General features: G+C 42.5%; 1 protein-coding gene across 4 annotated transcripts in view; it reads left to right on the top strand.

Moving 5' to 3' along the window:
• UACA (uveal autoantigen with coiled-coil domains and ankyrin repeats) overlaps window positions 1–13,517 on the top strand; it is a 106,143-nt gene extending 92,626 nt beyond the window's left edge. For 3 of the 4 annotated variants that reach the window (XM_066387930.1, XM_066387928.1, XM_066387929.1), the window contains exons 16-19: window positions 970–3,705; window positions 5,422–5,574; window positions 7,739–7,804; window positions 10,163–11,841. In XM_066387930.1, the coding sequence (XP_066244027.1) occupies window positions 970–3,705; window positions 5,422–5,574; window positions 7,739–7,804; window positions 10,163–10,234 (3,027 nt within the window). In that variant the 3' untranslated portion in view covers window positions 10,235–11,841. Of the gene's footprint in view, window positions 1–969; window positions 3,706–5,421; window positions 5,575–7,738; window positions 7,805–10,162; window positions 11,842–13,361 lie in introns of those variants that run through there. The other variant, XM_066387927.1, reaches the window with a different exon arrangement.
• Window positions 13,518–14,281: the final 764 nt, after the last annotated feature.

The raw sequence follows: 14,281 nt of genomic DNA, 5'->3' as shown, positions 1-14,281 counted from the left end.
AGATTGTATTCATCGTAGTCTGATTATAATTCTTAAATTGAAAGATAATGGGAAGTAAACTGAGGCTGGGAAGCTTTTCCATGTTGTCAATCTTCTTCTTGACCCTGGGAAGGTAGTGGGCCTAGTCCACACAACTCTGCGATGGCAGGGCGCGCTTACGGCACACAGCTTTGCTAGTGCGTTAGTGCCTGTGAGGAGCCCTTCTTGTCACTGGCTGTATGGGAAAAATAGTTAAATTTAGTCTTTCAGGGGTGTATGTTCTGATGTTTATTAACTGTTCCACTGAGAAGTTTAATTATACTTTTTTTAGCATTTGATAGAGGGAACAAAATGTCAATCAAATTTTATAGCAAGATTGTATGCAGAGTTCTAATTTATCTTTGTATTTGAGAAGAAAACTTGTTTGTCTTTTGTGGGTTGACCAACATTCTCTTGACTTCCTTTTTAGCTAGGTTCCTTTTGGTGGTATATTTATAACTTAAGATTATTCTATTGGTGTTAACAATGACTGTACTTAGAAGCCAATACTATTTTATCAGAAATTAAATAATGCTGCATATGACTTTTTCCCAAGCGTTCTGGTGGCTTCAGAATTTGAAGTTCTAAGCACATTATGTGCCATAAAACGTAGAAGTCACGAATGGGTTTTGATTGAATTGATATTCATGTGCGGGGTAGGTGTTATTATGAGTGGGGAGGGAAGAAGTAGTCTCCGAGGCCACCGTTTTCTTTTTTCTGCTGGAAACACATGTAAGTGAACTGATTTTCAAACTGCACCGCTTCAGTGTGTAATAAGGCCCTCATCCCCACAGCTGTTCTTCTTACCACACAGATCAGTATGAGATTCTTCCAAAACACTAATCCAAAAACCCTTGGACTACTACTGGTCATGTGGGTATTTTATGTTTGGCAGGTAAGAGTCTTCTTTACGATTTCATGGTTGATATCTTTTTTCTCCTTTCTTTTCAGTGTACTTCCACAGGTCTGCCAGCTCATTTGCAAAGCAGATCTACGCTGAGACCATTAGAGCTGTCCTTACCCAGTCAAACTTCATATTCTGAAAATGACATATTAAAGAAAGAGTTGGAAGCCATGAGAACTTTCTGCGAGTCAGCAAAACAAGACCGACTGAAGCTCCAGAACGAGCTGGCCCACAAGGTGGCAGAGTGCAAGGCGCTGGCCTTGGAGTGCGAGAGGGTCAAGGAGGACTCGGATGAGCAGATCAGGCAGCTAGAGGACGCGCTAAAGGATGTGCAGAAAAGGATGTATGAGTCGGAGGGGAAGGTGAAGCAAATGCAGACACACTTTCTCGCCCTGAAGGAGCATCTCACCAGCGAGGCCACCACGGGGCACCAGCGGCTGACTGTGGAGCTGAAGGAGCAGCTGAGGGATGTGAAGGCGAAGTATGAGGTCGCATCGGCGGAAGTGGGGACGCTGAGGAGCCAGCTCAGCCAGCAGGAGGCACTGGCGGAGGAGCTGCGGAGGGATGCGGGCAGGCTGGCGGAGGAGCAGCAGCGGCTGCAGTGCGAGCTCCGAGCAAGTGAGGCGGGGCAGGAGCGTGTAGGGCAGGAGCTCACCGACGCGGCTGGCCAGCTAGAAGAGCTGCGCGCCAGGCTGGCCCGCTCCGTCCCAGCGGAGAAGTTTGAGAACATGAAGAGCTTATTATCTAATGAAGTCAATGAGAAGGCGAATAAATTAGTTGATATGGAAAGGGAAAATGAGAAGTCGCTCAGTGAAAGCAGACAGTTAAGGAGGGAACTGGAGATGGTGAAAGCCAAGCTCTCTCAGCACGTCAGGCCAGAGGAGCACGAGCAACTCCGGGTCCGGCTGGAGCAGAAGTCCGCCGAGCTCGGGAGGAGGGTCGGTGAGTTAACGTCGAGGAACCAGGCCTTACAGAAGGATGTCGAAAAGGCGCATCTGGACAACAAGCTCCTCAACCAGCAAGTGCAGAATTTAACAGCTGAAATGAAAAATTATGTGCCTTTAAAAGTAGGCGAAGAAATGAAAAAGTCACACGAAGCAGTTGTTGATGACTTGAATAGAAAGCTTTCAGATGTAACGCAAAAATACACAGAAAAGAAGTTGGAAATAGAGAAATTGCTGATGGAAAATGACAGTTTAAGTAAAAACGTTAGTCGCCTGGAAGCTGTGTTCATACCTCCTGAGAAGCATGACAAAGAGATAATGGCGCTGAAATCCAGTATTGCTGAGCTTAAAAAACAGCTTTCTGAACTTCATAAGAAATGCGGCAAAGACCAAGAGATGGTGCGGGCACTCACGTCTGAAAACAGTGACTTGAAGAAGACAATGAGTAAGCAGTACGTGCCCGTCAAAACCCACGAGGAGATAAAAGCTGCACTGAGTAGCACCTTAGATAAAGCCAACAGGGAATTATCAGATGTGAAGAAAAAATTTGAACATGTAAGTCAAGAATGTGTGAAAATGAAAGAGGAGAATGATGCACTAGGAAGAAAGCTGGAGAGTGCGCAGAGCCAGATGCGAGCGGAGTATATCAGCCTGCGCGAGCACGAGGAGCAGGTGGGCGCCGTCAGCAGGAGCCTGCGTCAAGCGCAGGACAGCAGCGCCCAAGTGCTGGCCAGCTACCAGACGGCCCAGGAGGAGATTGTGACTCTGCACGCCGAGATCGAAGCCCAGAGAAAGGAACTGGACACGATACAGGAGTGCATTAAACTGAAGTACGTACCCATCGTCAGCCTTGAAGAGTGTGAGAGAAAGTTTAAGGCAATGGAGAAGGAGCTAAAAGAACAGTTGGCAGAGCAGACCCAGAAGTATAACGTCAGGGACAAAGAGATCAAGAAGTGCAGACAAGAGAATGACAAGTTAAAGCAGGAGATGAGCACTCTTCAGAAGGATTTAAAGGACAAGGATGTTCTTCTCATCCAGACGTCTCATGGAACAGAGAGGGCGTTAAGCAGAAAGACCGAAGAGCTGGACAGACAGTTGAAAGACCTGTTGCAGAAATATGCAGAGGTGAAGAACGAGAAGGAGAAGCTCATTGAAGAAAATGCCAAGCAGACTTCGAACATCCTGACAGCACAGACACTTCTGCAAAAGCAGTATGTTCCATCGGAACAGGTAGAGGCGCTGAAGAAGTCTCTCAACAGCACCATTGAGAGTCTGACGGAAGAGCTGAAGAACAAGCAGAAGTGTTTTGAGAAGGAGCAACAGGCGGCGACCAGGCTGCATCAGTTGCTGGAGAACCAGAAGAACTCGTCCGTGCCCCTGGCAGAGCACCTGCGGGTAAAGGAGGTGCTGGAGAAGGAACTAGGGCTCATAAAAGCCAGCCTGAGAGCCACGGAAGAGGAAAACCAACACAAAGCCGAAGAAGTCTCCAAACTCCAGTCGGAGGTGCAGAGTAGTAAACAGGCATTAAAAAAGTTAGAGACTAGAGAGGTGGTAGATTTGTCTAAATACAGAGCAACAAAAAGTGATTTGGAGGCACAGATATGCAACTTAAACGAAAAACTGGCCAACCTGAATAGAAAATACGAAGAAGTGTGTGAGGAGGTTTCGCGTGCCAAGAAGGGACTGTCTGCGAAAGATGAGAAAGAGTTCCTGCATCTCAGCATTGAGCAGGAAATCAAGGACCAGCAGGAGCGATGCGACAAGTCCTTGTCAACAATCACGGAACTACAGAGAAGGATACAGGAGTCTGCTAAGCAAATCGAAGCCAAGGATAACAAGGTAAGTCTGAGAGCTTGTGCAACTCTGCACTGGAAACCCCAGAGCAAGGGTAGGGCAGGCATGCTGTTAGCGTCCTGCAGGTAGGTCTGTAGAAGTGTCAGCATAGTGATGGTTAAATGCCACCTTTCTGTTTGACTACTGGTGTGCAAAAAAATTGAAGAAAAGGTCTAGTCACACAAAAGTCAGGGCTTCTGTGTTTTGTTTCCTCAGCTGGTAGAGCCAGGAATAGAGGAAAGACAGGGAGATGCGAGGTTCATGTACCTTACTGTGAATCCATTGGGCTTTGGGGTGCCCGGGGAGCAGGGAAGGGGAAGCTGTGTTTCTGGCTTTTGGTTTAGGAAACCGAGGATCCCGGGGAGTGCACACACTCAAGTCCGGTGCTCACTCATACAGCACACCAAACCCTCATGTCTCTCTAGAGACTGGTTCCCTCATGCAGGCTGTGCCGCCACTCCTTTGTACGGGGTCAAAATCTTTGCCCATGTCAACACTGTCCTCCTTCTTGAAGCCCCCACAACCCAATCTCGTCTATATAGTACAGTGTTTTTCTTCCAAAATGCATGTTTTGTTCTGGCTTTGCCATCCACTCAAAACATATATTGCAGTGTCAGGATTATGTGGCTGAGCTTCCCAACCAGTTTTTAAGAGAAGGATGATAACTTACCTTTTCTTCCTATCATTCATTCTCATGGTATAACTTTCAGACTAAGTGCTCAACAGTGTTTTCAGAATGGGGAGTTGCATAAAGTGTGGACTATGCAGATGGGCATTCAGGGAGACTTAGTGCAGTTTTATCAGTTGGACAAGCAATGGTTAGATTCCTGCTACCTACCAGGGCAGTGCTCAGTGCTGGGACACAGCAAGGCCCCAGAGCAGACATAGCCCAGCCCTCCTTGGCAGAGGTGCCAGTCCTGACCTGCACATCTGCTCCGCAGACCCAGAGTCTGAGTGCTCCCTGCTGTTTGCTAGGTATTCATGGTGACAATCACATATCATTGTAACAGCAAGTTCTTAATTCCACTTCTAACTGCTGCCATTAATTGAACATGTACTATGTACCAGGCATAGCTTTCTGATAGCACTTGATTTTCTTAACTATGAGAAATTTCTACTCTCACCAATAATGAATTAAGGCTTAGAAAAAGAAAGGGAATCAGCCAAGCTCACACAGCTGGTAAAAATCAGAGCTGTCCAATTAAAGTCTTGAAGTCTCTACTCTTTCCACACTTCTAAACCGCCTTCCTATTCTTTCCCTCTTTAAGACAGAGTAGTCTAAAGTCATGCATTCTTGAAAGGAACAAGGCATCTAATGCTAGATGTAAGTGAGCCACGCTTTCTTACTTTTCATACTTTGTTGGAGAGAATCTCCCCCACCTCCCGTGTTCTAGACGACCTGGAAGATAGTCTGTATGACTTCATAGGTACTTATCATCTAAAAATAAGAGGACTGGGTCACACTCAAATCCTAGGATATATACCATATTCATTCTTAATTTGCTAATGCTTTTGTAAGGAATTCCCAAGAGGAATATAATTCAAGGAGTTAAATATATACTGCTCACAAAAATTAGGGGGTATTTTATAGCTTCATATTCATTTTGAAATATCCCCTAATTTTTGTGAGCAGTATATTTGTATATGCTATGTGAAGATGTTCATTGTAAATGACTGAATATTATGTTTCTCCCACAACCTTTTTTCTTTTTTTTTAACAAGATAACCGAGCTGCTTAACGATGTAGAAAGACTAAAACAGGCCCTGAACGGCCTTTCGCAACTCACCTACACGAGCGGGAGTCCCAGCAAGAGGCAGAGCCAGCTGATGGACGCTCTGCAGCAGCAAGTGCGGGCCCTGCAGCAGCAGCTGGCCGTGAGTACCAAGCCAGGCTCTGCACTGGGGGCAGGGCCGCTCAGCTTGCTGTCTGCGACAGTTTATGTGGAAATAAGATTGATGCGTGGCTGTATTCAGATCCAAGGATGTGGAGTCATTTCTGCTAAAAGTGACCCGCACTAGTGGTACAGTGTACTTTATTGAGTATCTGCGATCTGCCGGGCACTACCTTGCAGTTAATACACACTTCAGACTTGAGCTTCGTCATAGTCAGACAAGGTGTCACTGCCCGATGTAACAGTCAGTGTTAAGGAAACAAGGATGACAATACTTGGTGCCTGAGGTCCTACACCTAGTATGGAACCCTGGTAGGTACTGACCCCAAACCTGGTGCCTTTCTGACTGCAGTGCCCTCAAAAGCAGTGAACCCCAACCATTTTTGGGCCATGGACCGGTTTAATGTCAGAAAATATTTTCACGGACCATCCTTTAGGGTGGGACGCATAAATGTATCACGTGACCGAGACAAGTGTCAAGAGTGAGTCTTAGACGGATGTAACAGAGGGAATCTGGTCATTTTTTAAAAATAAAACATCAGACTTAAATATAAATAAAACGGAAATAATGTAAGTTATTTATTCTTTCTCTGCGGACCGGTACCAAATGGCCCACGGACCGGTACTGGTCCGCGGCCCGGGGACCACTGCTCTAAAGTATTGTACCACTAAACTAAAGGGAGTTCTTTTTATAATCTTTTATCTTTACGAGTAAAGATAGGCATTCCTATGGCTTTATTATACCTGGTATTGTTATATGTATATCAAAAGAAAACTTCTGGATGTAGATATCCATATAGGTACTGATAGCCTTATAAATGCCTATATGGACCTATATCTCCTTTATCTATTAGTGGAAACATCTGGATGTAGAGGCTGATGACAGGAGCTTCATCTCAAGCCCAGCCACTTGAAAGCTAGTGATATGGAACACTTCCCTTAACACTTGGTTTCCTCGTACATATAATAGGGTAATAAGAACTGATTACATGTTTGTTTGCTTTTTAATTGAAAGAGCTAATATAATATACATGGAAACACTAAGTAAAACGTAGCCTGATTAAATGTAAATCGTTGCTAGTATTTTCCTATTCTATAGGAATTGGTTATGAATTTATTTTGAATAGAAATAGTTATTTTTTAAAAGTATTCATTTTATAAAAAAAAAAGTATTCATTTTATAATACTGCTGGCCTATAGCAGTTTATCAGAAATGCTTATTTGGATCTTATCAAAGGGATATGGTGGTCTCTTCAGCAACTGGAAGTATTTATTTATTATTTCTTATGTTCATGACACTGTGCTAAGTAAGCCCTATCAGGACAAAGACAGTTCTTGTCCCCAAGGAGTGCTGGGCAGTTATGGAGGCAAAATACAGGTGCAACAAAAGTAAAATGACAGGACAGAAAATCCCAAATATAGAATTGTGTATATGGTCCCAGATTCAAAATGATAATGAAGTCCTGGGAAGGAAAGGTTACTGGTGTGTTAGGAACTGGTTTCAAAGAGGCACCTTGTAAGGTAGATGATGTTTTGGTAGGTCAAAGGCATACCAGTCTACCAGCAAAGGCGACAGTGAGAGCAGCGGGCCTTCCTGGGGCAGGAAGCTCAGCTTCCTAGCTGGTAATGGAACTGTGTTTCAGCCACAGCATGGGGGCTGTTGAGAACCAAGCTCATGAGTTTGGATTTTCTCTCATATGTAATGAGGTATCCCCCAACGTTTTAAAGCCAAAAGTGCTATGAGGGAGGAGCTGCCTCCATCTCCAGACATGATAGGGACTAAAGTCTAGAGATGGGGATGAGGCCAGTAGCTTAGCAATAATCTCAAGCATAAATTGATATGTGCCCAGATGGTTTCGTGGCATTAGATGTGAACTAGGCAACCATGTCATGTGACCTGGGCTGAACAGAATCACTTTCACTATGAATGTCCGCGCACATTTGTGAAGAAGGTTCATACCACTGTTATGCTGTGGAATTTTGGAGGTGATCTGTCCGGGGTGGTTTGTTACCAGAAGCAGCAGGAGCTCTTTAATAATACTGCTGTTTTGTGGCCTTGAGCCTGAGGACAGCAGTGTCACAAGCTTCTGCACATTTGAAACCATGTGTGCTGATATTCTGACCTGTCTGTCCTCCCCCATTTCCAGGATGCCGACAGACAGCACCAGGAAGTGATTGCAATTTACCGGACACACCTTCTCAGCGCCGCACAGGTGAGCTGTTTTTCCTTTGGAAAGGATACTATTTTAGAGAAAATAATTTTTCATGTTCAAATAGATTTCCGTGAAACTAATGTTTGAAGTAGTTATATTCCATATGGTCATTTAAAAATAATTATGTTTCTTTTCATCATGGCTTGCATATCTCCCAGAGAAATTTACAAAGCTATATGGCAGCACAACATCTTAAATTTAGTGTTAGTTTCATCTGCTTGTCACTCACTATACAGACAGCATGGCGACATACAGAAAGGTGATGGCGTTGCTGGCTGGGGATGACGTCTGCACAGCACACGTGGCTGACAATGAAGAGGGTGTGGAGGAGATTCCGTTGTTTCTTGGTAGCACAGGACTATTTCTTTGAAATGTAGGGAATGCTATAAAAGTACAAAAATGACAAAAAGTTATGCACAGAAATGTAGTAATAGAAGGAAAAATTTGGTTCTGTTAGGAGATTATCAATTGTATTTATTTAGTAAGCCTTAAAACTCAGCGGAGCATAAGATTAAGAAATCCCTACTTTGGGTATGTAATGAAAAAGCTTCTTTTATAAAAAAAGAAGTCACCAAGAAAATGTTCACACAAGAAGGGTACTATAGTGATGCTCTGCAGAAGCCCTGTGATCAGCATCTCCAAAATTCTCAGATGAGGTTTTTCAGGGACAGGTACTAAAAGAGACTGTGTCAGAGGACAGGTGAGAGAAAAGAGGATTGCTTAGGATTTAAAGTGTGTCAGGCCACATGGCTCAAATAAAAAACATATGGGTTGAGAGAAGATTTCAAAGAAAGGTAATTTTAAAAAAAGAACTGGGTAAAATAATACAGAGGAAGAAGCTATGATGTCAAATTTTTAAAATCAAAAAGCCGGCCTGTTCTGTAGAAGATGGGTAGGAATCCAGTAGACAGGAATGAATAGTATGATAGAGAAAATACTGAATCTGTTTTTGGTAGGTAGAGTTGGAAAGAATATTTCAATTACTGGTGAAGACTGTTGAGGAACCACAGAATGGGAAGTTTGGGAGGGGAGATGGTCGGAAGTACAGGTCTGTATTAGGGAAGGTGAGGCACCCACTCAGTTCTGATACTGGCCAAGGGAGGACACATGTGCTCTCCCGAAAGTTGCTGCAAACTCACAAGCCTTTCTGCTCTGTCTGCTTGCTTCTGAAAGGATTTACCACTGACTCCTGCTGAAACAGAACAAAAGCTATTGGCATCTGAAACAGCCTTGCCTTCTGCCTTAGTTAACATTGTAATGTTAACTAAGAAATTCAGTTTAGTCAACTGTGGCTAATGTTTGAAATTTAAACGTCCTGCTGTTATAAAAACAGATTTTGGAGGCAAAACTTTTTATATTAATAGGAAATGTGCTGAAACCTATTCGAGTGCTCCAGCAAAGAAGGGGGAGCTGTAATAAGCCCACCATATTGACTTGCATTTAATTAGCCCTCTTGCCATCTTTTTAAGTATAACATGTTTTTTTCTAAATATAAATGGCTGGCATTTATGTAGAAAGACCTCAACCTCACCCATAATGGGGGAAATGCAAGTAAAAAAGGAGGTGCCATTTCTCACTTACAAGGTTGGCAAATATTAAACAGGACAGTGGCCGTGCATCAGCCAAGGTGTTGTGCATATTGGCACTCATACACTGCTGGGGGCAGTGTAACTGGTTACCTCCATGGAAAAAAAATTTGTAGTACTTAGCAGCAAACTTTAAAATTGAGCTTGCTTTTTGACCTATCAATTTGTTTTCTAGGAATTGCTCAGAAAGATTGGAAATACTTTAAAATGCCCGTCATTGAGGAATGGGTAAAGAAATTATAATATAGTCATACAATGGGATGTTATACAATATTTTCAAATAATTAGGCAAATAACTTGAGATAGATTTCTATGACACCAGGTAAAAATGAAAATTGCAAAATTATATATGTCTGATTCTATTTATGTAAAGTAGATAAATATGGGGACTTTTTTATTAATTACTTTTCTGATTTAAAAAAATGAGCAGGAGCAAGAATAAACATGTCCTTGTAGTTACTTTGCCTATTTATATAACTCATGCTGTCCTTTAATCTTCCGAGCTGTTATAAGAGAGAAGTGTGTCCATCTTTTCTGATAATAGACATTAAGAGCAACTGGAGTGTACTGCTTTTAAGTTTTGTTTATTTACACGATAGAGCTCTATTTCATTTTCCAGTAAATCCAGTAGGCTATAACCAACGTGGTGAGGATTTGGCATTTGGTAAACCACAACCAACCAGACCCTGTTATAGGGCCTCTCTGCCTTTCGTTAGGATTCTCGTGTAAATGAAGATGACATGAGTTCGGTCTCCCATTTCTTTGTCTCAAGGGTCACATGGACGAAGACGTGCAGGCGGCTCTGCTCCAGATCATACAGATGCGCCAGGGGCTCGTGTGCTAGTCGTCTGCACTGCCCACCCGCAGTGTCTTGTCCCCTGCCGGTCCCCAGCGGGCTGTGGCGACCGTGCAGCCCTTCTGGGCCTTCCTGTGCTCGTATAATTGAAATAAAATGTATTTGGTCCCATCAGTAGGTTTTTAAAAGCTAGATGAATATGTTACTGAGTCTTTCAATATTAGTCCAAATCTTATGTTCCATATGTGTTCATTTTATGGTCAGGCAAACAGAAGAACTCTTTGTCCTGGGCTGGCCTCATGCTTTTAAACCCTGAGTCCCCGATAAAACGAGCCATCTGAGTGGGGTTGAAGAGGGGTTGGGCTGAAAAAATTGCTTAAAGATTTCTCTCAGAGACATTAATTTGGTTGGTCGCCACTTTTAAGTGGATCAAAAGATCTTTTAGATCTTCTGTCTGAGCCATGAGACTAAAGGCGCCCTCACAAAATGCATGGTAACTTGGCTGGCCAAGTCGCATTTCTATTGAAGTAACTTAATGTGTGCCTTTGACTTCTTTTAGAAGTACAAATTTTTTTCTTCATACACTAGTAACTTTTATGCCTTTTAAAATAAATTCCTTTTTAATAATGGTTTGCAGTGCTAAATTACATTAAGGCTAAGAACAGGCCAGTGTGGACTATATCAGGAAATTATAATAAAATTGTCTTGTAATCTCCACAATAGTATATTAGTTTTCACTTGTGGTGACTTTTCTTGCCACAATATTTAGAGAAGTATAAATGATGTGGTCAATTATTCAGTGTCAAAATTTTTAGATTTTTTTAGCAATTACTTTGACATTTGCTACTATTGTAACCAAGCACTCATTATACATGTGTCCTCCAAGGGTTTGTACTTATTAAGAGGAGGATTGTACTAATGAGATTAATAATGTGAAATTTAGCTTTCTTGCAAAATTAACATGAGAGAATTGGTTTTAGAAAACATCTTAAAGATTTTAGACAAAAGTGCAATAATATAATAAAGTTTAAGACTATAGAAAGTGAGAAAAACAATAAAATTGGACATATTTATAGTGAATACTCTCTTGTAACCAACCATTTTTATTAACTACATCTCATTAAAGAACATTTATGTTTTGTTATTTTTATTTCTTTACCATTCAGATTGGAAATTACTAATTTGACTGCAAATGAATTATTTTCACCAAGTTTTTTTTTTTAATCGCAAAATGTGCCTTAGCAGTAATTCTTGAGCACCCTGAACCAGACTTCTGATCCATTTTTGTATAATGACATAGGAGCATCAACATAGCTTTTCCCACCCAGGAAGAAGCCATGTATTTCTTCAGTGTAGAAACAACAGTGAAAAATCAGAATTAGATTTATACTTAATTCTTTAGGTAGATATATGCAGTTTACATCAACAACATGTGGATTCTGTGATATGCGTCTGGAATGTTCAACAGCATGAGCTCTGTTTTATGAGTGTTAGGTCACCCACCAAGCTCTGGTGCGGAGAAAGTTCTTAACTGGACACTCACAACCCAGTGCCATTATTTTCCATATTAAGATTGGGCGGGAACCTTATGTCGATTTTATTTTGTCTTCAACCATCAATAAAATATTTTCTGTGGAATATTGTCTTGAGCATCCTTGTAAGGAAGCAAGTCCATTTGCTCTTTGGAGAGTTTGGTGCAGAGACCTGTGGGGTCCAAGGTGCAGATGATGATAGCCATTTTCAGTTACTATGTTGAATGAAGGAAGTATCAAGTGGCCTTGAATTCATCCCAGCCTCTCATTCCCTTACCTTTTGATATCAGAGCCCAAAATGACATTTACAACACCTAAGGCTAAAGCTATTTAGACCATAAACAAGTGGAACATAGATAATGAGGGTGCTGTTCTCTGCACTGTCCTGGTTCAGAAAGACCTTGAGGTCGGAACTTCTGGCCAAGAGGAAGGAAGACTGGTTGTCTAAGATGTGAGTGCTCTCAGAACCCGTGGGAGTACAGTCCTTTGTTGAAAACTTTATTCCTATTCCATTGTTTAGCCATTTTCTTATCACTACTGATTCATCAAAAAAGCTCATTCCTTTTGACAGAGGATCGATGTTATAAAGCAGTGGTCCCCAACCTTTTTTGGGCCACGGACTGGTTTAATGTCAGAAAATATTTTCACGGACCGGCCTTTCGGGTGGGACGGATAAATGCACAAAATAAAATTATGCGACTGGCATAAAAACTGTGGTATTTTTAAATATAATTGTTGAACTTACGAGACAAGCATCAAGAGTGAGTCTTAGACCGATGTAATAGAGGGAATCTGGTCATTTTTAAAAATAAAACATCGTTCAGACTTAAATATAAATAAGACGGAAATAATGTAAGTTATTTTTTCTTTCTCTGCGAACCGGTACCAAATGGCCCACGGATCGGTACCGGTCCGTGGCCCAGGAGTTGGGGACCACTGTTATAAAGAATTATTAGCATAAAACCAAATATTCATCCTATGAACATCTTAAATTTTCGCATTGCAATGACTGATCACTCGCTACACCTGTGCTGTTGTAGAACTCCAGAATAAATTAGCTGAATTTCTTATGGCTTTTTTTTGTTTTAACCTTTTTTCTTGATCCCAGTCAAATGTTATACACTTTAAAATGTTTTGTTATTTGAAATGCATGGAGTTATTACTGCTTAAAAAGTCTTGCAGCTTTAGCCCTGGCTGAGTAGCTCAGGTGCAGAGGTCTCAAACTCGCGGCCCGCCGAACAATTTTGTGCGGCCCGCGAACTACAGTTTCTGGTCGTTTTGTGACACTGAAAAGTGTTGCGTAACAGTTGCCTTTTGTAGACCTAGTACGGCCCGCCAAATGGCTGTGATCTTGCTCTGCAGCCCACATGCTGAGTTGAGTTTGAGACCCCTGGGTTAGAGTGTTGTCCCAATACTCCAAGGTTGCAAGTTCGATCCGCAGTCTGGGCACATACAAGAGTCAACCAAGGGATACATAAATGAGTGGAACGAGAAATCAATGTTTCTTAGCCTTGGCCAGTTGGCTCAGTGGTAGAACATCAGCCCAGCTTGTGGATGTCTCAGGTTTGATTCCCAGTCAGGGCACACAGGAAAAGCGACCATCTGCTTTTCCACCCTTCCCCCTCCTTCTTCTCCTCCCACAGGCATGGCTCAGTTGGTTCGAGCAAGTTGGCCCCGGGCATGAAGATGGCTCCAACGCCTCGTCTCAGGTAGAGCAGTGGAGTAACGGCCCCAGTTGGGCAGAGCATCACCAGTTGTAGGGGGCTTGACAGATGGATCCTGATCGGGGCGCATGCAGGAGTCTGTCTCTCTGCCTCCTCACCTCACTTAATTTAAAAAAAAATCATGTTTCTTTCTCTTCTGTCTAAAATCAATCAATAAAAATAAATAAATAAAGGCTTGCAGCTTTAGAACGCAAGCACTTGTTTCCCCAGTGTCACCAGCTGTCCTCTAACAAGGACCTGTCTGACCGTTTACACTGATGCCAATCATCAGCCAGCAGTGCTGACAAGCATCTCTTGACTCATGCTCCACAGCGGTGGAGGACGATGACTTCTTATTGCCTCTTTATTGTCTTCATTACTAGACTCTTTAGCCACGTGGTGATCTTTCCTCCTCTTGCATGTTCTGTGTATCGGAGTAACGGCACTACCTTTGGCACTGAAGTGATTACCATGTAGAATGTCTTTGCACACACCTGGCAGAGAAGAAGGACCTAGGCCTTCCGTCTAGCTGCCAAGTGTTGTGAATAATTTTTAGAGAGAAAAACATGAATGACACCATAACATAATATCATACCCAGATACATCATGCACAAAATACAAAATGGAAAATAGGCAGTTCTGCTCATGTTTCGACGTCTCCAACTTGGCGGGATCTGACACTTCATTGTTGGAAAAGCTCTCCCATGCTTTGGGCCTTGGCTATTTGAAACAAGGCTGTCTAGACCAGCCTGTCCAGGTAAATGCTAGTCTGCCTCATAGCATGGCTTCTGTATCTTACCGCAGAGAGCAGTCTTTGGCTGACAAGAGTCGTGAATGCAGAAGTATTTTTTCTAAAAGGT

This window comes from Saccopteryx leptura, chromosome 6, assembly GCF_036850995.1.
Source record: "Saccopteryx leptura isolate mSacLep1 chromosome 6, mSacLep1_pri_phased_curated, whole genome shotgun sequence".
In the NCBI taxonomy this organism is placed as follows: Eukaryota; Metazoa; Chordata; class Mammalia; order Chiroptera; family Emballonuridae; genus Saccopteryx; species Saccopteryx leptura.
The sequence above is the reverse complement of the archived record's forward strand: the minus strand, read 5'-3'. Positions and strand labels throughout refer to the sequence as shown.